We start from the raw sequence: 22570 nt of genomic DNA on the forward strand, positions 1-22570 counted from the left end.
CAATATTTGGGCCTGCCTTAACATAGCGTCAGCAACCTTTATTTCAATGCAACAAAGAACCGACCCTTTTAATAAACGTATCCCATTCTCGCTTCAATATTTTAAAAGCAGTTCTTCTCTGCATTTTCGATAGCTCGGAATATTCTATAGAGTTCCATACCAGTTTTTTTAAAGTTCCCAAACTCGCATATTCGGGCGCAATGCCCATTAAGGCAAAGTAGAAATCGTAGCTGACTCCCTTAGCTTCCCAACGTCCGGGATTATCGTTGCCTATTACTAAGGGCGCACCACGGGCAAACCACTCAGCAGCCGGATGCGTACGCATATCTCCCACTAATCCAAAAATTTGATTAGATAGCGGGCATATTTCGATGGGTATTTTTTTGGACATGATTTTATCCAAGAGAAGTGGGTGTCTGGAAATAGAGTAGCCATGGCCTATTCTTTTGGCCCTTAACAGCAAAGCGTCCATAACATTGTTATCAATGGGACTCAAATGAGTATCTGAAAAAGGATCGAAAACTACTTAGCAAAAGATCTTTCATTAAGATATATTTAAATCTTACTTGTCTCGCCGGCGTGAAGAAAGAGACTCAAATCACTTGCTTTTAAAAGTATCTGGCTAAGTTCGTATAACGATTTACTCTCGTCCTCATAGCCTATTAGGTCAAAACCAATGAATATGTCAGGGTATATTTTGCTGTTTCAATACAAAAACAAAAATCTCAGATGGAGCGGTAAAATCTATAAATTTCTTTCTTACCGAAACTCTCTGTGTTGCTTTATCCTTTCCTTGATATGTTGTGTGGTCTCTTCCTTGGAGGCAGTTGAAATTATTTTGATGCCAAGGAAACCGGGGTGCTTAGCTTTGAATTCTTTGACTATTTTAAGAAATAGCCGTAGTGCCACCTTTGCAGGATAGGTGGCATTACGTGGTCCGTATAGCGGGAGAAAGTTCATCCGCACCTCGGCATACATGATGCGATCTTCGAACATTTCGATCAACATTTGGTTGAAATATTGTTTAAAAACGGGCTTATATGATAGGACATCGCGAAAGATCACAAACATCTTGTCGAATTGGTCAAAAATTTCGGCATAACTCTTGTAGACCTCTAAGAAAGACAGGGGTCATTAAATCAGTCGAGCCAGAAACTCAGTTCAAGCTCGACTTACTTTCGGAATGAGGTGTATGGTTCCTATGGTAGGCAGTCCTCAAAAAATAATGCTTTAGTCTTCTTCCGGCACGTCGGTCATAAAACCCTATAAATTTCTTCTTCTGTAGTTCATGATTCTTCACATCCTCATACTTGGAGACACAACCGTGCAGTTTGGGGGCCCTTCGCAAGCTGAGGACAGTGACATTGTTTTTGTTCACACACTGGATCATTCCCTTAATTGTTAATATATTTCGTCGCACCCAAAATGCAGACACAGATGTCGTAGCATGTACATGCAGCAAAGCCCCCTTTGGCATCTGCTGGATGAACCTGAATACCCAACTTTCTTGGATCCGTGACTTCGCCGAGAAGAAATTTATTGCAAGTGGTGATATACTTATATTATTCATGCTTGCAATCAACTCTTGGCGCTTGTGCATCAACAATTTCTCGTCCATCCTCTTCTCCTCTCCTTGGAAGTGCATGTTGCCGCCAATAGACATTCGTCTTTCCTGACGCAATATCTTACCACGTTCTTGCAGGTAGCTGTTCGAACAGTGGCCTGGTATTAGTCCCAGGCAAAGCAGCAGCAACAAGAACATTTCTCTCAAGCAGACCAACTGAAACTACCATTCGGAACTTTTCCACGCCAATTCCCCAGCATGAGAAAAACTAAATTGCAATTTTACACCATCTTCTAATTATTTTATCGTACATTTAACGCTATTTTAGAAGACACTGCCCTGCAGCACCTTATCGATAAAACGCGACCAGCTCTTCTCCAATAGCTCATAGGCGCGACGTCGTTCGCCCTCCTCCAACAACGAATATCGCACCGAGTTCCACACGAGAGTCTTAAGGAGGCGCAATCCTGCGTTGTTCGGCGCCAAACTCATGATGGCATAATAAAAATCATAGCTGAGTCCCTTGGCATTCCAAAAACCGGGATCATCGTTACAAATTACAATGGGCACATTCAAAGCCAGATACTGTGCGCCCGGATGGTTACGCATATCCCAGACCAGATGCAGAACCTGATTGGAAATCGGACTGACCTCCACGGCAATGTCACGCGTCTTCACAGCGTTCATCAAAATCGGATGCTTGGCCAGCGCATAGCCATGTCCAATGCGGGTGGTATTAAGCAGCAAGGCGTCCAGCAGATTGATATCAGTGGACGCTCCAAACCAGTCTGGAATAAGGCAAGCAGATTAGCATTTTTAAAATGTAATCGAAGAACAATATGTAATTTGTAAGTACTGTACATTCATGATGTATGATGTACTATTGTTAATATAAAGCAGTTTCGAGACGAAAGAGTTGAGAATTTTGAGAATTCTGCATAGAAATGTTAAGAGCTTTGAAGCACTTCTATAAATCTAGCCAAACCCCAGTATATATAACAAATTTGTAAAACCTATAGAGCTAAAGATAGCATCTCAAAATTAGGAATCTGTCTAAATCGGAAATCTGCTCGTTCTAAGAAAGAAACACCATAAGTCTTTGTATGTAAAGGCAGTGTAAAATGAGAGCTGGCGTCATAATTATAGCAGTCAACAAAAAGAGTGAACGCTACAGTCGAGCAAGCCCGACAGTGTAATACCCTGTACCCAGGTAAACTTCCGTCACTGAGTTATATGCGCCCATAGCAGTAGCAAAAAGAGGAAGAAGAAGAGCGAACTTGTTGCTGCAGTTTGGGGAGGTTGTACTGGCGAGAATTTGTTTGGCTAATAACTTTTCTTAGAATTGACCGAATTGAATAAAATTTTGAACAACAGTAGACAGTTATATATAAATGATGTGTGCAAAGTTTGATTTGGGTAGCATTTGAAATGTGGACGCAATTGACGAAATTCTGTAGCGGGGGAAGGGGGGGAAAATTAAAAAAAAAAAATAAACTCGTCCTTTCTCGGACTTAGGAGAATCTGGATGCCAACTTTGGTTATTCTAGCTTTTATAGTTTCTGAGATCCTTGCGTTCATCCAGACGGACAGACAGACGGACATGTCTAGATCGATTTCTCTCGTCATGCTGATTCAGAATATATATACTTTATGGGGTCGGAGATGCTTCCTTCTTCATGTTACATACTTTGCACAAACCTAATATACCCTTTTTACCCTACGGGTACAGGGTATAATAAAAAAGGACACTCTTGATTAAAAACTTTGATATATCTGCGGGGAGGACATTCGTATCTTTTAAGTCCTTCAAATTAGTTAAAAACTATAGCAAAACAGAATCTGATTTAAAAAAGCACACACTTGATTAAAAACTTTGATATATCTGAGGGGAGGTCAGTCGTATCTTTTAAGTTCTTCAAATATAGTTACAAACTCTAGCAAAACAGAATCTGATTTAAAGACAAAATGTGCACTTACTTGTCTCGCCGGCATGAAAAAAGAAGCGAGCAGTGGGTGGCAAGTCCTGCAGAGCTGGCAGGAAACTATACAAGGGCTTACCCTTATCCTCCTGACCCACCAAATCAAAGCCCACAACAAAGTTGGGAAACTGTTGACTGCGAAGCGAAAAAGCAATCATTGAAAAATTGACACACGTACTCCTCCACAAGGATGTGACACTCACTGTAATTGCCGAAAATATTGGATACGATTTTGAATTTCCTCCAAGCTTGTGGCACGAAAGACGGCATTAATGATCTTCATGCCCAGAAAATTGGGATGAAGACGCCGAAACTTCTCATCAATGGCAGCCAATTCTCGTACGGTTTGCTCCTTGGGAAATGTGCGGCCACTGGCATCGTACAACTGCTAAAGGCTTGGCTTGAAGATGAAACGGTTGAATGCAGAGCAGCTGAAATACCTCACCTCCTTTAAGCTGGTACGTATCTCCACATACATGACATTGTCGTTGTATAGTTCCTCCAGCAACTGCCAGTGATAGGCGCGAAAAACCGGCAGATAGCAGAGCGCGTCCCCCAAAGTGGTGAACATGTCCTGGAACTTGTTCCATACCGCAGTGATGGTGGGATACTCAACTGGAAGACAACATGAGGCGGTCACAATATCGCTCATCAACCTAAAGAAGCAAAACAGAACTCACACTCCGGCACCGGCGTATAGAGGTTGGTAAGGCGTTCAAAATTCTGATCGTAGAGCGCTGGATCAATGGAATTTCGACGCTCATCACTAACCAGGACATACTGCGACTGGCAGCCGTGCTGCTTTGGCAGTCGCCGAAAAGAGAGAATGCTCAGGCCGGCGGCATTGGTGCAGCGCAAAAGGCCCTGCATATAGGACATGTTCTGGACCACCCATCTGGAGCTGACGGCCGCCGTATTGTGCAGATGCAACAAGGCACCTTTGGGCATTTGTTGCAGGAATCTGAAAACGCTGCTTCGATCGATTAGCTGCTTGGCTTTGAAGAAATGTAGCGCGGCCGCATTTTGTTCGGCATTCCGAAAACCCTGCGACAATTCGCCCAGCTTGTACTGCATAAAGAGGTCGTCGACCTTGGACTCCTGATCGTTGAGAAAGGTGTGACCGCCGGTCATGAGTTCCTCCTCCGCATTAAGGACAGCCTGCCGCGCCTGCTCAAAGCCTGTAAGGGAGAACTGATACTTGGATATCCGTCTAAGTAGCTGCTACTTGAAATCGTACTTAGTCTAGCTTCTGCTGCCGCTTTAGCGGACAGGCTCCAGCAAAAGAGCACAACAAAAGGTATTAGCTGACTCATGATGTGATTCCCTATTGTCCAGTTAATGAGCCGCCTGTGCAAATATTGTCGCTTTCTATTGACTGCCTGACACATTAATTTGTTTGCTTCTTTGCTTTTTTGGCACACACCCACCGAATTGGGGGTAACCTGTAAGTTTCGCTGCCTCTTAGCCGAATAGCGCCCGGTCGCCAGCAATGCTCGTCTAGAACTGTTGTCGACTTGGCCAGCCGATGTGCAAAGAACCGACAATAATTTCATTTCATTGACATCAAATAAGTAACAAAAAAAAACAATAATTTCTTGTATGTTATTGTAACTCAGTCGCCCAATTATATTCTCGAAACTCATTATGAGCCCAGCCAGAGGGTTGGGCTGTGCGCCGACGACACAATGAAATAATGTCGTACTACAGTACCAAGTTTTATTTCGCATTGTTGCTGGTATTATTATTATTATTATTATTGTTATTTTTCGACAATTGCTGTTGCTGCATATTAAGTGATTTGAAATGTTGGCGGCGTGCGCCGTTCCAGAATCATTTTTAGCTAAATTTTCACTGACGTATGCGGACGCGCTTTGCTGACTTCTAATATGCGGCGTCTGACGAATCAGCTCTTGAGTGTCTTTATTTTTTTTTTTTTTGTGTGGTTCTGGAAGTGTTTAACGCAATTACAAGTGCCAAATGCTGATTACAGCGTAATCGCACAAAAACAAGCATGTTTATTATGCTTGTCTTTATTCGAAATGTGCTCAGTCATTTGACAAACATTTTTAGCATTCGGGTTCATGGTTATGTAATGGCACGAGCTCGAAGCCGTGAGCCAATTTACGAATACGCCAGCTCTATATCCATAGTATTTAGAGATGCACTTGTGGTGCAGCAGGCTGTGCTTCAGCACCCAACCCCTTGCAAATAAATACTATACATACACGTATTTTACACATTTCATATTCAATGTCAAGTATCAATTTTTCTGCCCCCAAGCAGATTGGTGTGGTAAACAAAGCTCGACAACAACAAAAAACTGCCGAACATAAACCACGCAGCATTGAGATAACGCAGCATACCATATACTCGACTGAAGAGTGCCCTGCATGGGTTTGTCTCACCCAAAACCACATTAGTTTCTTCCTTCTTTCCTCTAGAAAATGTATCACAATCTGCAATTTTGGAGACGTTACCAAATTGGAATTTCGTTTATTAATCTAAAAAGTTACTTCATAAACACGGATTAAATAATTAAACGGCATTTTGATTGAAATCATAATAATGATGGGATGTTCTTCTCCAGCCATGTTGAGATAGATAGGTAGCTTAGGATCGCAGCATTTCTCATTTCATTTGCTGTGGTTAAGAGTAGTATATTTGCCATCATCTGGAGATACCAGTTGTATCCTGAAAACCGATTTCTTCTGAAAACTCCGCCCCCTGGGAATGTGCTTATAAGTCGAACAAGCTGCCTCCTTTGATAATAGCTGCCACTCCGGAGACTTGTTCAGCAGTGCGGATTTCTTTAAAAGATGATCCAGAAACTTTTTAGATTTCGTACTTCATAGAGAGATTACAATTTCAACCATTCTCGGAGATTTGGCTGTTTCTTAAGAAGTTGTTATTGCTAACCGTTTTTTTTTTTTCTGGGACTTTGACTTTATATTGTTGAGGCTGTTATTGTTTCCAACTACTTTCAAAGTCCAAGGTTTTTTCATATTGGCGGGCTAGATTTTTCATAATTGGACATTCTTAAATTTTTGAAGACACGGATCCAACACCATTTGTACAAGCTTCCATAAATTGCTCGTGTAACTCAATCTACATCATTTTCTGTTAAGTCTGAAAAGTAAATGCCACCAGGGTTTTCTTTAGGGGATCGCATGTCCAGAAACTAATATTTATTTCCATTTTTAGCACAGACTATGCTCGGAGCCCCAACACATTTTACAGAGTCTACGTCACGGTAAAAGCGCGCGCAAATATATATGCCCGTAAACAATAATTTTTTGCAAATTGTTCGGACGCGAGTGATAAGGAAAGTGCCACTAAATATGTTTTAACCCCGATGTACAAATCGGCCATGACTACTCGTATGCAATGAGTATTTCGTTATGAATGCTAGCAATGAACTACAAAAACAGATGATGATGATGGTGATGCTGATGCTGATGATGGTGATGGTGATGATGACGATGCCGAGAGCGCAACAAATCACGATCAAACAACTGTGTGTTTCGGAGAACTGGAAAAAATGCACCAGCGTGGCTTTATCAGTTTGTGGACCAACGCCAAACTGTGCGGATCAAGTAGAGAGCTGAAATACTGAAACAAATTTAAGCTCAGAAATGTTACAAAGCCTGCTGTGCCTGCTGCCACTTCTCGGCAGTCTGCAAAGTGCAGAATTACGTAAGCCAAATTTTAAAAACCAACCTAAAACCAATGGATTATCAAAATATTTGTAAAAGCGCGTATAAAGTTCAGCTTCCCAGAAAAATATATATTTATGTATATACCCGTCTATACGAGAAAGAAAGAAAGATCAGTTTGTGATAGTGAATATGTATATATATTTTTCTATAATATAGTGTGTGTCTTCTCATTACAGCCGCCTATGACACCCTACGTGAACGCATCATGGATACTGAGCGTCTGGCCACAGTGGGCGGCACCATTTGGCTATCACAGGACGAGGAGAAGGCCAACAGCATTTTGATGAACGCCAAGCGGGCAGAAATTGCGGAAGGTTTTAAGAATCCGCTGAAATATGCTCCGGCAATGCACTTCTTCCAGGGCCGCCAATACGTGCATCAGAGCGAAGTGTTCCGCATTATACAGAGAATGCCGAAGGGGGCCTTTCTGCATGGCCACAATACGGGCATGGTTAGTTCCAAATGGATCATACAAAATCTGACAACGTCAAGCAACCTGTACACATGCATGGATGTCAATCAGCTGCTGATCTTCACGTACGATCAGAGCAAGTGCCATAGCGAGATCCAGAACGTGTGTACAGAGCGAAATGATCTCAACGAAAAGGACCGCATGAAATACGAGCGGCAATTGGAGCGTCACATCAACATGCATCGCAAGCATCCCGAAAGTGAGAGAACAAGCTCGCAAATTACGCCGCCCTCCCACTTATTCTAACACATATTCTTGATCCTTCTAGTGATGCTGCCAAATAGGACGCTAATCTGGAAGCAATTCGAGAACATTTTCACAACAGTAGACAAGCTATATAAATACCGACCCACATACTGCGCCTACCACAAACGCTTGCTCGAGGAATTGTGCGAAGATAACATTATCTATGCCGAAATCAGAGCTTCGCTGTCGCCGGTAAATAGGCTATAACTTATGCCACAGCAGCCAGATTTCAAGACAAACCTGTGTGCTTTCAGCTCTATGATGAAACGAATCGTACCTACAACACGCTGGAAGTGGCCAATGAGCTGGAACGCATTGTGGAAGAGTTTAAGGCTAAGCACTCGGACTTTGTGGGCCTGAAAGTAATATACGCCAAACGAAACCGAGCTAGTGAGGATGAAATGGCCAAGCGCATTGTGACGTTCAAGCAACTGCAGTGAGTCCAGCTCCAACTCTCCCTGCTCAACATCGAAATTAGTGTGCTCCTTCCTCTCTCTTTGCAGCAACGCCAAGCCGAACTTCATCATTGGCTTTGACTTGATTGGTAATGAGGATACAGGTGATCCGATTCATAAGTATATCAACGAGTTGTCCGATTTGCCCAGCACGGCACATTATTTCTTTCATGCTGGCGAAACGAGTAAGTGTGGCTGCAAACAACTCACTAACAAGGATGAATTCACTTACATGGCTCTACCCCGAACAGATTGGTATGGTCGCACAGACTGGAACATGATGGATGCCATTTTATTGAATACCAAACGCATTGGACATGGCTTTGCTCTGCCCAAGCATCCCCAGCTATGGTCTACGATCAAGAAACGCCACATAGCCATCGAGGTAAATCCTATATCGAATCAAGTGCTGGGCTTGGTCTGGGATTTGCGCAATCATCCGGCCAGCTTTATGATAGCTGAGAACTTTCCCATTATTATATCGTCTGACGATCCCGGCGTCTGGGGCGCCAAGGGTCTGAGCTATGACTTCTACTATGCCTTCATGGCTCTGGCACCGGCAGAAGCGGATCTGCGTTTCCTGAAGCAGCTGGCGCTGAACTCTATAAAATATGCTACACTCACATCGGATGAACGACGCAAGATCAATCGCGTGTTCCAAAAAAAATGGCTGGAGTTTATTGCGAGTGTTATCCGTAACTAGAATTTAAGCTACCAAAATCTTCTAGGAAAATATATAGACGAGTAAGACCTCTAAACCCAAACTATCTTAAGCCGTTTGAGGGGCAAACCAGCCATGCAGGCACTTGGGCACCGGTCCGTTTGTATGAAAATCACAGCGTCCTAGCTCCATCATTGTCCTTGCACAGATTACAATGAGGCCCACATAGCGGTCGTTCAGTCCTCCAACCACCATGGCGGCCAGCAGAACGCCATCATCCTCGCTTTTGGCATTCGGCGAAGGCACGAAAATGGGTTCACTTGGATAAACGTTCGGCTCGCACCAAGTCTTGCTGGTTTTCGTTAGCACATCGACTTTGATGAGCTAAAAGGGGTAAGGAAATTTAAGTATGGATAAGGAATGCTAACCGATCCACTTACTGTGCCAGGATTATCAGCAGCCACATCCGAGCTGATTGCGTAGAAGTAGCGATACTTCTTTCCCATGTAGCGCTCGTAATAAATGCGCGGCGTCTCACAGCCCCAGTCGCACAGCATCTCGGGTCGCAGCAGAATATCTCCAGTCGTGCTCTTGAAAGCCTGCGCCTCGGTGTTCTCAAGGGTCACCAAATTAACGCACTCATCGTAGCGCGCTCGCTTGACTTCTGCCGCCGGCGACGCCTCCTTACCATTAGTCGGCATATAGGTGATGTCCTCGTATTGCGATTCAGAGTGCTTCAGGCGAGATGGCTGAGATGAACGCGCCGCACTCAGACCTGCTAGTGAGAACGACTTAACTAGACGGCTTCTGGTACTGCGACACGTAGGTGGCGACGAATTTTTGGCATCCAAGTTGCTGCCCAAGGGCAAAACGAAGCGTAGCGGACGCCCTCGAAATAGTGTAGCATAGTTGGGATTTGTTTGCATATTAGCTATAGCCTCCAAATACATGCAGTTGATCATCTCTGGATCCTTATAGCAGCAAATATCGACGACCACATGTCTGTCCTCTTCATAGGCATTAATGATATGCAGATAGAAGAAAGCCTCGGACTCAAAAGTCTGGCATAGCTTTCCGGTGGCACGATCAATTAGGTGAAATAACGTGGGCTTGTCCTCGTACCACTTGAGGCAGGCACACAAATTTTGGCCATACAACTGCGCCTTAATGTACTCCGTCAGAGAGATTGAGAGCGGCTGCTCCACAATCACAAAGTAGTGCTCCGTCAGTCCAAAGGTGTGCATGTAGCCGGGATGCAGCTTCCAGCGGCAGGGCAATGTGGCCACCACATGTGCGTCCTCGAACATATGCTCGCCATAGGGAAAACAAATCACTGTGTAGGCTGGACCCGTTCTGGTCATAGTGGTGCCGATATTGTAGACAGTACCACTAGGGAGCACATGAGGGTGCGACGTATGATTTACCACGCCGACATAGTCGGTTATGCAGAGACGTGCCTCTGTCGCCAGTGTACGCGGGTTGATGCTGTAGAAAGGGAGATTATTAAATTAATATAAATATGTATATGTATGAATATCTATAAACTTGTATATTACCGATGCACGAACGGAGTCTCTGTAAAGCTATAGTACTCATCACCGAACGGATAAATGGATATCATCGAGTTATCTGTGCCGCTATCAGGCTTAAAAATGGCCGCAAATCTATCAAATATCGAATGACAAGGATCCGGCACTGCAGCCGTACCGAACTCTGTGACCACAATACGCTGTGCCGCACGATTCCTCTGCAACGTCTTCGTGTCCACAAATCGATTTTGATAGGTCACCCGTCCATCTTTGATGGCGAAACGATGCAGCAGTGCGGAGCAATCAAATAGATGTCCGAAAGTCATGTCGCCCACCTTCCAGCTACCCGGACCATTGCGCAACAGACTTCCATTTAACCACTTGGGTATATGACCACTGACATGACCCTCGAGGGGGTCGACAATCTCTCGCTCGCAGGAACGCAGCCAAACGTCAGAGGCACAGTTAGGATAGTATCGGCCATTGCCATCCAAACGTTTCGACTCAGGATCGTGAGTTTCCGCATTGTATTTAACCTGTTGAAGAAATAAACAAACTGCCTTAAGCTATTTGGAATTTTGCAGTACGACAAAAGTTTCAAACACCCCGTGAAACTGTTTGCGTTTTAACGCGGCTTACTGTGGATTAAGCTTAAATTCTAGCTATGTGGCATTTCGAGAATCCGCGCACATTCCATTCAGCTGTGCCAGTTCTCAAGGAACTTTGCTTTACTACGGCCTTGAACAATGGCCATTAGCCTTGACTGGCTAGGAAAGTACACGTCACACTGCCTTCGTTAGGGACGAAAAGAATTAGAAAGAACCGTAGTATATCTAGTCTAAGCAGTGGACTCTTGAATTCCGAACTATATAAGTTTTAATCAGGATTAGTTGACTAATAGCTAATAAGGACACTTCATTAAAAATCTAGTGACTGATTTTAATCATGAATGAATATTACTGAGGATACCTTGTTAGGTATCTGTCAATTAATCTTAAGAGGAAATTAAATAAATTCTCCTTCCATGGGCTGCACAAAAAGGATATAACTCTCCAGGGAAGGTAAAATGAAACCAGACTTTCGTCACTCAACCTGAACAATGTCAGTCGAATTGTGAGTCCACTATAGCGTAACATCTCTTTTTTAAGATCACAAAAAACAAAACAAACATGCTTTAAAATTCGTATATATTGTCAATTATATTTAGGCATACTTTTGGAAATCGTATACTCAAATTTTTTTTGATTTATTTTTAAGCATATTAGTTTGTATAGAAACGGCCATAAACTGCACTAACCGCAAAGAAATCGCGGATGAAACTTTTAAATACGCCTGCTGCCATCTTAAAGCTGCCAAACGTAACGGAACGTTTAAGGATTCCTCAAGTGGGAACCGGGGTATGTAACGGTAATGGTAAAAAAAGGAAGCTAGTCCGCGCCGATTTTCTGTCAAGTGTGGAACTGCACTTTACTATTGCGGGTGCCCTGCTAGAAAACCAAACGGCAACTGACAAGTTTTTCAAAGCGTTTTCACCTCAACGACGACGACGAAGCTGCCGCCACCAAGCGCCACACAATGCTAAGCGATGCTGGTGGTGGTGGTGGCGATGGCGATGGCGGTTTATGCCCACTTGGGGGTGCGCTGCTCAGGCAACTGACCCTTCGCAAACATGCGCTTGGTATTCATAATTTTGATTGACAGTCGTCGTAGTTGGACGTTCGTTGGGAGCGGGAGCGTCATTAGGCGAAATGCAAAACAAAAACGCAAAAGGCCGCACGTCGCATTAGTTTGTACATATGTACATGTACGAGTACATATACACACACCTACTATATGTATGCATGTGTGTGTATGTGGCACAGCATTTTTGCCGCTTCAACGACAATTGAGCAGCGACATTGTAAAGAACACACGTGCTAGAAGGCAATTGTGAAACTGCCAACATTTTTCCTCGAGCGTAGCACAGCGTCGATATTTAATCCGTACTTCAAAACAGCGCGACTGACTTTTGTGGCTAGTCGCAACGACCTTGGCCCAGGTTGCTTATTCTAATATGTCTTCTAATATATGATTTTTTCCATCTTTCAGAAGCCAACAACTAAGACAATACGAAACTCAATAGCTGGAAGGGAAGATAGAAAAAATGATGTAAGTGACACTGCCGATTTAGCGTAAACCTTTAAGCTTCTGCAGCTCATTGCGCATACGCCGCATGTGACAGTCGCTCGCTAGTTAGCTCGGCCGGTAGGCGCAACAGCTGATGTGGAGGCGCACGCTCTTTGGATAAGTTCATTGTCAAAACAATTAAAAACTAGCTAAGCCTATTGTAAGTAATTTGAAGAGCAGCTTGCAGGTGCACCGCGAACATTGCCCCAGATTTTAATTCTAACCTTATTAAATTTAATTAGTTGGGTGCACAGCTGGATGTGCTGAATCAGTTTAGGCATTGGAGGCATGTTTTCACTAATTCAGGGATAACATCTATCTATGCAGCTAACAGACACTACCTTGGAAATAAACAAGGATTAGAGTTGCGCTTTTTGTTCATTGGCTTGTTGTTTCTTGGAAACAAAATTTGTCAAACAGTTTGATCCCTCTTTCATTTCAATAGTAAATTATAAATACACAATTTTCTTGCTCTATATCAAATTAAGCATCTTCAGTTTTGGACCTCAAAAATATTCTATTGATCTATTTTAAAATGTTGACGATTAAATTAAACCAACACCCTCCTCTTCGCTTCAAATGCAAAGCACTTACCCGAATTATTTTAGTCACAAATATTGAAGTTATTTAGCTATCAGCTTTCCGATCATAAATAATAGTATTTTACTTTTTATTTATATTTTATTTATGTTATTGACTGTCGTTTTTTTTTTTTAACAAACCTTTTAAGGTAGAAAAGCCTAAGTATGAGAAATCTAATCAAGTTACAATAATATCTAGTAAAACGCCTCCGACCCGGTTATTAACTTTTCGGCTAGCTATGCCGATGGGTGGTACCACAACTCTAGTTATAATAATAATAATAATAAATAAATAATAAATAAAATTAGGCCATTACTATACAATTTTGTAAAGCAGTTAGAACTTATTATAGTTAGTATTCTTCATATTATCATTATTTTTACATTACGAACAACTATTACTATTTATTATCTTTTCATTATTCACAGTTTTCTAGTATTATTGGTTTTTGAAACTATTGTTATATAGACTATTTATGTGATAGTTGAAAAGCTAATTCGTAGTCACATCCATAAATCTTTAAAGATATGATCATAAATGCTGAAGCATGCGCTGCACCTACAACTTGTATTTTATTATGGCTTTGAAATTTTGCTATCTTCGTAAATTCCGCAACCAAATGTATAAGTGATTAATAATTTATAATTATTTATAACTACGAGTATAACATGAGCAAATCGAAAGTAGATCAGTAAATGCTTATCTTTTAATTAAGTTTGGCGAATTTTAAACTGCCAAGTGACGCGCCCACATCTAGTGTTGATAAACGCTCCCAGGTCCCACAGCTGTTGACAGCCAAATACGCAGCACAAAACAAACGGCGCAAAAAACACAAATAGTAGATTTGCCAAATTAGTGCATTTATGTTTACAAGCTGAGATACATATACCATCTATCTCTACGCAGTTACGAGGGCAACGGCAACGATATTCTGGGCACATTCAATTTGAGCCGCGAATGCAACGGATTTGGTGGCGACGACGCTCTTGCCCCCGACTCCCCAGGACATCCGTGCTTCACGCATTTCGGCTGTCCCTGCGATATGAACGACAACAGTCCGCATGAGTGTATGCCGCATACACATATGAAGGCGCCACAAGCTAGCAGAATACCACGCACCCGACCTCGCGTCGCCACACGCCCCAATCTATCGTTTTTGAATCCTGTATTCCATGAACGCTCACAAGCAGAGGATGACGGCGTGTTGTCCCAGCAATTGTGGAAACTGGCGCGCAAGACCGGCACGCTGAATCTTTCCAACAAGGGCTTGGCACGCGGTGAGTAAAGACAACCAGCAGCAAAATTCAGCTAAAGAGTATACATATGTACATACATATAAATGTACATACATCATGTACATAAAAATGTGTGTTTTTGTGAACGTGTGCGTGTGTAGTTGTAACGGAAAAGCAAGTGCAGCAGTGGAAGTCGAGAGGAAGGCGGACGCGGACGCGGACACATGCCCAAAAGCACGACAAGGTGATCCCGTTGCCCGACCTGGCAATGTCACACGCGCTCAGTCAGGGCATGGTTGACTCCGGCGCTCTCTGGTTTCACTTCATGTGATGCAACGATATCTTGATCTTGGCATTGGCGGATGTCGTTTATGTGGAGATCACCCTACATGGCGATGTGCAAATTTCGCGCATCATTAACTAGCGCCGTACGTAGTTGCCTCATGGGTTATTGCTCCAAGGTGTTGGATTTGTGTACTCGACTAACGATTTAGTCAGTATGCTGCACTCGATGGTGTCGCTAGTGTTGTCGGTTGTAATCTTTCAAACACAAAACGAAATCAGAATCCTTCAAAATTGCGTCGTCCAAGCCAACGCGTAAGAAAGAACTCACGTCGTTCTGCATGTGCGGTCCTTATTCGCGACGACGCTATTACCACATACGCGAGTTCCACATGGCATCGTCGGCAAGCGAACTGGAGAGCGAGGATCTCGATGATGAAATCGAATTGGATGCACCTGAGTCCAGCCAAAGCAACTGTACTATTACCTTATACCTTAGAGCTTTATGTGTGCGTGTGTGTGTGTGATGTGCCTTTTAATGGCCACCACTTCCTTCTTGCCTACTTGCAGTGCCCGAACGCATCTATGATATCAATGAAGCCGATGCCGATAGTCAGGCCGCCAACTTGGAGCAATTGTCCATCAAGGAGGAGGACGCCTGGTGGAATCAAGTGCCATTAAACAATCTGGACCTAAGCTCCAATGCCTTGACACACATTTCGCCAAAAATTGAAAATTTGCAGTCGCTTACCGTGCTAATTGTAAGTCCCAAAAGAAATTGAATTGACGAACAAGGTCTTAAATATAATATATAGTATACTATATATTCAAAAATCTTAGAAACAGTTTGAGGCGGGGCTCCCCAATCAATGGGGAGAACATAAAGAGACTCTGACACGATATCTCAATTATTTTAGTGGCCTTTATTTGAATTTTAAGTCTTAAAATTAATCGCAGATGCTGAAAAATAATTTTTCGAATTCAATATTTCTCCTGGATTGTTTTGTCTCTTTTACTTAACGAAAAGTTTTGCTAACTACTGAAAACAAGAATAGACTTCTAAGTCAAGCGGACCCGTGTAAACTTTGATAATTGGGCACAATGTATAAAAACTAAGTACTAAACTGATGTTTTGTCATGCTTTTTTAATATCCTCCATTGAAAGTAAAGTCCATGTTTCGCGAGTCAAAAATTATTTGACAAATGGGTTAAGTAATTTTGAACTTTAGTTTTGAATACATGGTGCTGCAAAGTAAAGTGGGCTTTTTAAAAATGGTGAATGGTCATACAAAACTTTGGATGCCTTGACGCCCTTGCAGCACTTTCCTATCACAGACATAAATATGTATTCAATTTTCCCAAAAAGAATATAATCACTTGCAACGAAATCGGACGACTAATTGACATTTCAATTGCGATTTTTGGTCAAAATCATTCATCAAAATGTGATATTTTTAAAAAGTCCTGTTCACTTTATGATGTATCTTGTATATTTCTCATCCTTTTATATGATATAGGCCCTCAAAAACTATATGGCTACTTTTTAATTAAAATCGAATCCTTATACTTCATTACATTTAACTTGATTTCTTAAATGTCTCGGATGCCTAAAAAGTTAATTTTACAACTTAATTATGTGTTTCACGAACTTTAAATGCCCTGTATTTTCAATTTTGAATCTCCCCCTAATATTATTACTATGTTCTTTCGTTCACTGCAGCTGCACGACAATGCTCTGGTCACACTGCCGCCAGAGATGGCCAAGCTGGAGAAGCTCGTGCGCCTAAATCTGAGCCACAATAAGCTGAGCGATTTACCGCGCGAGCTCTACAGCTTGCCGGAGCTGCGGCATCTGAACATATCGTATAATGAATTTAGTGAGCTGGATCCAGATATCAGCGACTTGCATATGCTAGAATTTTTGGTAAGTATTTGTCAGTCACTGAGGTTTACGTAAAACTGGTTGTGGGAAATAATAAACAATGTATTTCACTAATGCCTACCAATAACCACCTGCCGCTTATTTTCTAACCTTGCTAACACGCCTGTCCAAAAACAAAACCGTTAAAAATTAAGGATGCTGGCCACAATAACATACAAATTATCCCCGGTGGAATTGGTTTTCTAGTGCGTCTAACCGCGCTTTTATTGCCCTTTAACCACATCAAGGAATTACCGCCCGATCTTGTTAGCATGCGATGTAAGTTGTCCACCTTGTTGGTTGCCAAAACTTAAAAACTTAACCAAGCCGAATCCATTCCCCGAAAGCTTTGCAAAAACTGGATCTGATGCAGAACGATTTAATTTACCTGCCGGACGACATTGGACTGCTGAGGAAGCTTCAATGCTTGTATATTCAGCACAATGACATCAAAATGCTGCCCGACTTTGAGGGAAGCGAGGAGCTGCAGGAGCTACATGCAAGCAACAATTTTATTGAGGTAGGTAGACTATTGGAAACGTATTTTAAGTTCGCAATGAAACTGTGGACTTGGCCTGATGATCAAGGCCTAGGTCCTTCTTTTCCTTTGTCTGTCTGTATCTCTGACAGCATAGAAGCCCATGGTTGGGGACCATGGTATGCAAGCTATGGATTAATGTTCTTATGATGCCACACTTCCTTAGCTTAGCTTTTGTTAAGATGACCAGACAAACCCACTTTCCACATGTCTATCTAAACCCAAAGATCTTGAAACGCATAAAATCTTGAAATTAAAGAGTCCAATTAGGTGTTAAGCGAGTTATTTATTTTTATATACTTATCTATAAACGTATATATTTTTTAGGCCTTATAGAATTTAGAATTGTCAAACTTCTGTACTTTTCTAAACTTAACCTTTAGAGCGTTCCAAAGGCTTTGTGCGCCAATTTGCCGCATTTGAAGATTTTTGATTTACGAGACAACAAAATCTCCATACTACCCGATGAGATATGCCTGCTACGCAATCTGCATCGTCTGGATGTATCGAATAATTCCATAAACACGCTGCCCGTCACACTCTCCGCATTGGCCCATTTGATCAGCCTACAGGTTGATGGCAATCCGATCAAGACAATACGACGCGACATCTTGCAATGCGGTACGACACGCATTCTAAAGACCCTACAAGAGCGCGCACAGGCCAAGGCGCGAGAAGGTGGAGCTGATAATGCAACAGCAGGGGCACCAGGTCCGGATGAAGCTCTGCGCCTGCGTGGAGGCCAAGCAAATGAAGCCCGAAACTATCCGGACAAGTGAGTAGCTCTGCTCTAAGATCTTTCCAGCTCTTATAAACGCGCTGTCGCAGTCACAGACAGCAGCATTATCCCTGCCAGTGCGTTCAGTGCCGCAGCCATTACCAGCAGCAGTTCCAATCGTCCCAACAGCGCTTCTGCAATTGCCCGCAGTGCATGTATCGGCAGCAACAGGAAGCGTCTGGCTATTACCGAACAGTTACCAATCAATATGCGCAACCAGACTTGGCTCACTATCGAACTTATAATGCTTATCAAAATTCTAGTTTCGCGTCGTACCAGCAGCAAGAGACGGATGAACAGACTGACGCTTCTTTGGAAGTGCATCCGCGTTGGGTGTAGTGTATCACCAAGTTCCAATTCTTCACTAGCCTCGCATTCCCCATCCAGCTTCTCAGCTTCTTTGTCTCAACTTGGCGCCTAGCATTCATACTCATTGAATTATTTCGTCCCCTCTACAGATACAAATTGCGTCAATCGCGAACGCTGGCGGTCAACTTGGAGGAGCTGACGGACGTGCCCGAAAGCGTGTTCCAGATGGCCCGGGAGGAGAATGTACATGTCGTCGATTTTGCTCGCAATCAACTTGGCACTTTGCCAGCAGGGTACTTCAAAATAGATGCCTATAATTTGACGATAATTTACCACATTTATCTTCTTTTTTCTTTTGCTCACTCTTTTCACAGTTTGCAGCATTTGTGCCATCTGGTGACGGAGCTTGTTCTGGGGCACAACCTGATTAGCCATATACCGCCGTTTATATCGCAATTCACACGCATTACATTTATTGATTTGTCCAACAACTTGCTCAAGGACTTGCCCAGTGAAATTGGTGTTTTGAATACCCTACGTGAGCTTAATATAGCTAATAATCGGTAATTATAATGGCAGTTAATAGATAATAGTAATGGTAAGAGAGAAGATACCAACTAGAAACTAGAAATAGATCAATCTTAATTGAACAATTTCCATTGAGTTGTTAAAGCAACTTGCAGATCTTGGTCGACTAATCCAATTGAAGTCCGACCTTCAATCACATTACCAATTTTATGTTATTTTAATCAAAAGAAATGTCCGACCCAGTTTATAAAACAATTCGTTGAAAGATTGGAATACCAATAAACACGTTTTGGCACTTAATCAGAATTTGTTCCTCCACTGATCCCTGATCCATTGCCTATGCATTTTAATCTTACAATTCCAAGAACTCAATTTCCAATTCTTAGCTAGCGCCGCATTCCACCTCCAGCTTTTCAGCTTTTTCATAATTTTTTGATAATATTCATTTAGAACTTAGTCATTGCAGCCCGATTTGCAAGTACAGCATCGATATGTCACTTCAAAAGAAATGAAATCATTTGTAGACATATTGGATTACCAATTAACATATTTGTGGCTTTTAAGTAACGATTTAATTCGCGTTTGATCTCTGACTCATCCTATCTAATATAACACCTCACACATACCGCAACAACTGATGTCCATAATCTGTGGTTTGCAGTCTCGAGTTTTTGCCCAATGGCTTGTACGAGCTGCAAAGCCTCGAGGTCTTGATTGCCAGTGATAATCATATTAAAGCGCTAAATGTCTCGGGTCTCGGCGCCATGAGGCGCTTGGCCACATTGGACCTGCGCAATAACGATATCGATTTTGTGCCACCCATACTTGGCAATCTGACAAATATAACGTAAGTAGCCGATCCACCTTGTATGCCATCTTATGTTGATCGTATTGTTTCCGTTCATTTTAGCCGGCTGGAGCTGGTGGGCAATCCGTTTCGACAGCCGCGCCATCAGATCTTGGCCAAAGGGACGGAGGCTATTATGTCGTACCTGCGTGATCGTATACCCATATGAATTGGAGCAGCTGCTACGACCTCGAGCACTCTCCCAAATTCAAAATTCGTCTCTGTTTCATTTAGCTCCAAAGTTTGAGCGTTAATTAATTTTATTGTGTTATTATTTTGACGAAAAGCTAAACCAAAATTTCAGTAATGACTGCACCTGCACGCACACACACAAGCACCTAAAGAAGGTGATGTGTGTGTGTGTGGGTGCAACTGCAGGAGGCACGCATCACAACAACAAAAAAAAAAACACTCAACTCAAGGCTATATACTAAAATACTAGTCAGAAAACACGCACATTGTTGATCTTTTGGAAAGGCAGCTTGCAAAAATTAAATATTGAATAAAAGACCATTGTGTTTAGTATTATTTTTGTGATCGGCAAGGAATCGAATCCCCCCAGTGTCCAATAAGCAGGAGACATACTAATGCACTCAGTTGTGCTCCACAACCTCGCTACGCAGTCGCTTCGCTAGTGTACGTCGCAGCTGCAGCGCCGCAGATTCCTCGCTGTCTGGGGAAGGCGCCGCCAGCTCCGTGGTCTTGCCACCATTCTCCATTAGTCGCTGAGCCACCTGTGCCGAATTAGGTCGTGATCCGGTTGCCTGTGCGCTGCTGCGTGCCACAGTGTCCTGCAGTTGCTTGGCACGCGTCTGCTTCTTAATCTCCACAATCTTGTCGCGCTGCTGGCGCAGATATTCCTGACGGGAGACCACATCATTGGGGTCGACTTTATCCTGTTGCTCAAAGAACAAATTCAAGCGTTGGAACTTATCGTTAACCAAATCGACGCCTGCATCATGATCGGGCGTCAGAGCTGCTTCGGGACTTTCAAGTTCGTCGCTCACCGCCTTGGCTATAAGTTCCACTTCAGCGGCGGTCTCCCTAGATGCCGTTTATAAGATATTAATATGATAAAACTTAATATAAAAAGTAAAAGTAAGGGCGCACCCCTGATCCGAGCCCGTGGCACTGTCATCATCCGCCTGTTCAGTAGATGTTGCGAAGGACAATTGATTCTTCTCAATGAGATCCAATGCCTGCAACTGAAGCTCCACGTTACGTTGCGTCATCATGCGTATGAAAATTTTTAAATCGTTGGCGGCCCATATCTAAGGAAATGGTTTGACATGGAAGCGCACGGCCAGCTTAGAAACAATTCATGCACGGACTTACCTGTTGAAAGAGCACCTGATGGAACTGAAAAGGATTCTCTCCCTGTCCCTGCTGGCGGCCCTCAAGGCAAGCCTGCTCGAATTGCTCTGGCGATATTTGCATCTCCTCCATAAAGCTGCCCAGCATATAGTCTACGAGATTTTTGTATTCCTCGTGTATCTGCCGGATCTCGGCATTGTTCTCATCCAGCTGCAAGTTTGGATCGAAGACTGTGATGGGATTTACATTAGCTACTGACGTGTCAATCAAATAAATGTTGTGACGTGGATCTAGTTTACCTAATGATTTCTCCTCTATAAAGGTCTGTAACGGTGCATTCCACACGGGGCCATGTAAGAAGCAAACTAAGGAGTCGAAGACCCAGGAATCTTCGGCTGACATTTTTCTTGCTATTCGACAAAAATTTTCACCGAAATCAACTGACTTTGTCTTTGTTCTAAGGTGGCGTAAAGTTCAATGTTTGGACCTTCAACTAGTTACCTTGGTAACAAACTAAGTTAAAGGACTCTATCACCTTTACTAACCAGGGTTGGCAATTCCCTTAATTGTGACTATGTAGCCCCAAAAAAAAGTTTGAAAATAAAAGAAAACACATAGTGGAGCGCATTTTGTTTAAAAACTATTAAAAACTATGATTTAATTACTCATAATATAGGTTCTTTATATATATATATATATATACTATATAATTTTTCATGATGATCTTTAAACAACTAAATAAAATGTTGAAATTATATAGTAAGGTGTGTATGCATTAGGGTTAGGATTAGGGTAAGACAGCATATATCATATACAATACACATTTATAAATACTTTTTATAAACTATAGTTTTTTTTTATCGTTTGCTCTTTTGTTTTTGCGCTTTAATTTTTAATTGTTGCAGTTCAATCCATCAAACAAAAACAACAACATGGAAGGATATATTTATGTTATGTTATATATGTATGTATGCAGCATATATGTGTATGTATATGGTGTAGGTTGCTCTTTTGTGCTCTTGCAAAAGGAAACCATTTTCAGTGAGAAAGTTGTTTAGCTTGACGTGTTGTAAATTTAAAGTAAACACTATAATAAATATATAAAGTACGCGCATGGCAGATATTAACAAATAACTGTTTTGACAGCTAAGCCAAATCAATCAGTGTAGGTGTGTGGATTCCGAAAAAAAAACCTATGTCTGGCCCTCGAACCATCACTGCTCCCGCTTTGGTCCAGCCAGTCATGTAGTATTTTCGGGGCGTCTCATAGTACTAGAAACCACATCATGTGTACATATTTCGTTTAAACTAAAGCGAATAAAATAAACTTACATGGAAAACTATGAAGACTTCTTTTGTTTTATTTATTGGTTTTACTTTACGCACTATTTTTAATTATCATTTGTTAGCTTTTATTTGTTTGTAAATGATGTATATGCGCATGTGTC

General features: G+C 42.3%; 6 protein-coding genes across 13 annotated transcripts; 2 read left to right on the forward strand and 4 right to left on the reverse strand.

Moving 5' to 3' along the window:
* Positions 1–43: 43 nt before the first annotated feature.
* LOC115622012 (adenosine deaminase 2-like) lies at positions 44–1406 on the reverse strand. The gene is made up of 4 exons (XM_030515867.1): positions 1177–1406; positions 764–1115; positions 567–700; positions 44–504 (listed from the first exon to the last, which is right to left on the reverse strand). The coding sequence occupies exons 1-4, from the start codon at positions 1388–1390 to the stop codon at positions 44–46; spliced, it is 1161 nt and encodes a 386-aa protein (XP_030371727.1). The 5' UTR covers positions 1391–1406.
* A 431-nt stretch (positions 1407–1837) lies between these two features.
* On the reverse strand, positions 1838–5020 carry LOC115621500 (adenosine deaminase 2-like). Its single transcript, XM_030515167.1, has 6 exons — positions 4781–5020; positions 4224–4721; positions 3989–4158; positions 3747–3928; positions 3542–3678; positions 1838–2352 (listed from the first exon to the last, which is right to left on the reverse strand). The coding sequence occupies exons 1-6, from the start codon at positions 4929–4931 to the stop codon at positions 1889–1891; spliced, it is 1602 nt and encodes a 533-aa protein (XP_030371027.1). The 5' UTR covers positions 4932–5020; the 3' UTR covers positions 1838–1888.
* A 2093-nt stretch (positions 5021–7113) lies between these two features.
* LOC115620744 (adenosine deaminase 2) lies at positions 7114–9190 on the forward strand. Its single transcript, XM_030514137.1, has 6 exons — positions 7114–7236; positions 7436–7930; positions 8000–8169; positions 8232–8413; positions 8481–8617; positions 8684–9190. The coding sequence occupies exons 1-6, from the start codon at positions 7176–7178 to the stop codon at positions 9133–9135; spliced, it is 1497 nt and encodes a 498-aa protein (XP_030369997.1). The 5' UTR covers positions 7114–7175; the 3' UTR covers positions 9136–9190.
* An 11-nt stretch (positions 9191–9201) lies between these two features.
* LOC115620743 (carotenoid isomerooxygenase) lies at positions 9202–12030 on the reverse strand. The gene is made up of 4 exons (XM_030514136.1): positions 11920–12030; positions 10650–11158; positions 9534–10578; positions 9202–9477 (listed from the first exon to the last, which is right to left on the reverse strand). Exons 1-4 carry the CDS (start codon positions 11962–11964, stop codon positions 9202–9204), a joined length of 1875 nt encoding a protein of 624 aa, XP_030369996.1. The 5' UTR covers positions 11965–12030.
* LOC115620741 (leucine-rich repeat-containing protein 40) lies at positions 11863–20319 on the forward strand. 8 transcript variants are annotated; one of them, XM_030514128.1, is made up of 13 exons: positions 11863–12019; positions 12711–12770; positions 14277–14647; positions 15458–15648; positions 16608–16811; positions 16964–17087; positions 17156–17328; positions 17730–18121; positions 18175–18459; positions 18583–18726; positions 18808–18996; positions 19623–19808; positions 19872–20319. In XM_030514128.1, exons 2-13 carry the CDS (start codon positions 12766–12768, stop codon positions 19975–19977), a joined length of 2370 nt encoding a protein of 789 aa, XP_030369988.1. In that variant the 5' UTR covers positions 11863–12019; positions 12711–12765; the 3' UTR covers positions 19978–20319. The 8 variants fall into 8 exon arrangements, with proteins under 8 accessions (XP_030369988.1, XP_030369989.1, XP_030369992.1 ...); XM_030514129.1 differs by having other exon boundaries at positions 18181–18459; XM_030514131.1 differs by lacking the exon at positions 18175–18459 and having other exon boundaries at positions 11864–12019.
* Positions 20320–20343: 24 nt separating this feature from the next.
* On the reverse strand, positions 20344–21557 carry LOC115620745 (cilia- and flagella-associated protein 36). Its single transcript, XM_030514138.1, has 4 exons — positions 21422–21557; positions 21144–21352; positions 20919–21079; positions 20344–20852 (listed from the first exon to the last, which is right to left on the reverse strand). Exons 1-4 carry the CDS (start codon positions 21522–21524, stop codon positions 20402–20404), a joined length of 924 nt encoding a protein of 307 aa, XP_030369998.1. The 5' UTR covers positions 21525–21557; the 3' UTR covers positions 20344–20401.
* Positions 21558–22570: the final 1013 nt, after the last annotated feature.

Source organism: Scaptodrosophila lebanonensis, unplaced genomic scaffold, assembly GCF_003285725.1.
Source record: "Scaptodrosophila lebanonensis strain 11010-0011.00,11010-0021.00 unplaced genomic scaffold, SlebRS2 tig00000024-arrow-pilon, whole genome shotgun sequence".
Taxonomy (NCBI): domain Eukaryota; kingdom Metazoa; phylum Arthropoda; class Insecta; order Diptera; family Drosophilidae; genus Scaptodrosophila; species Scaptodrosophila lebanonensis.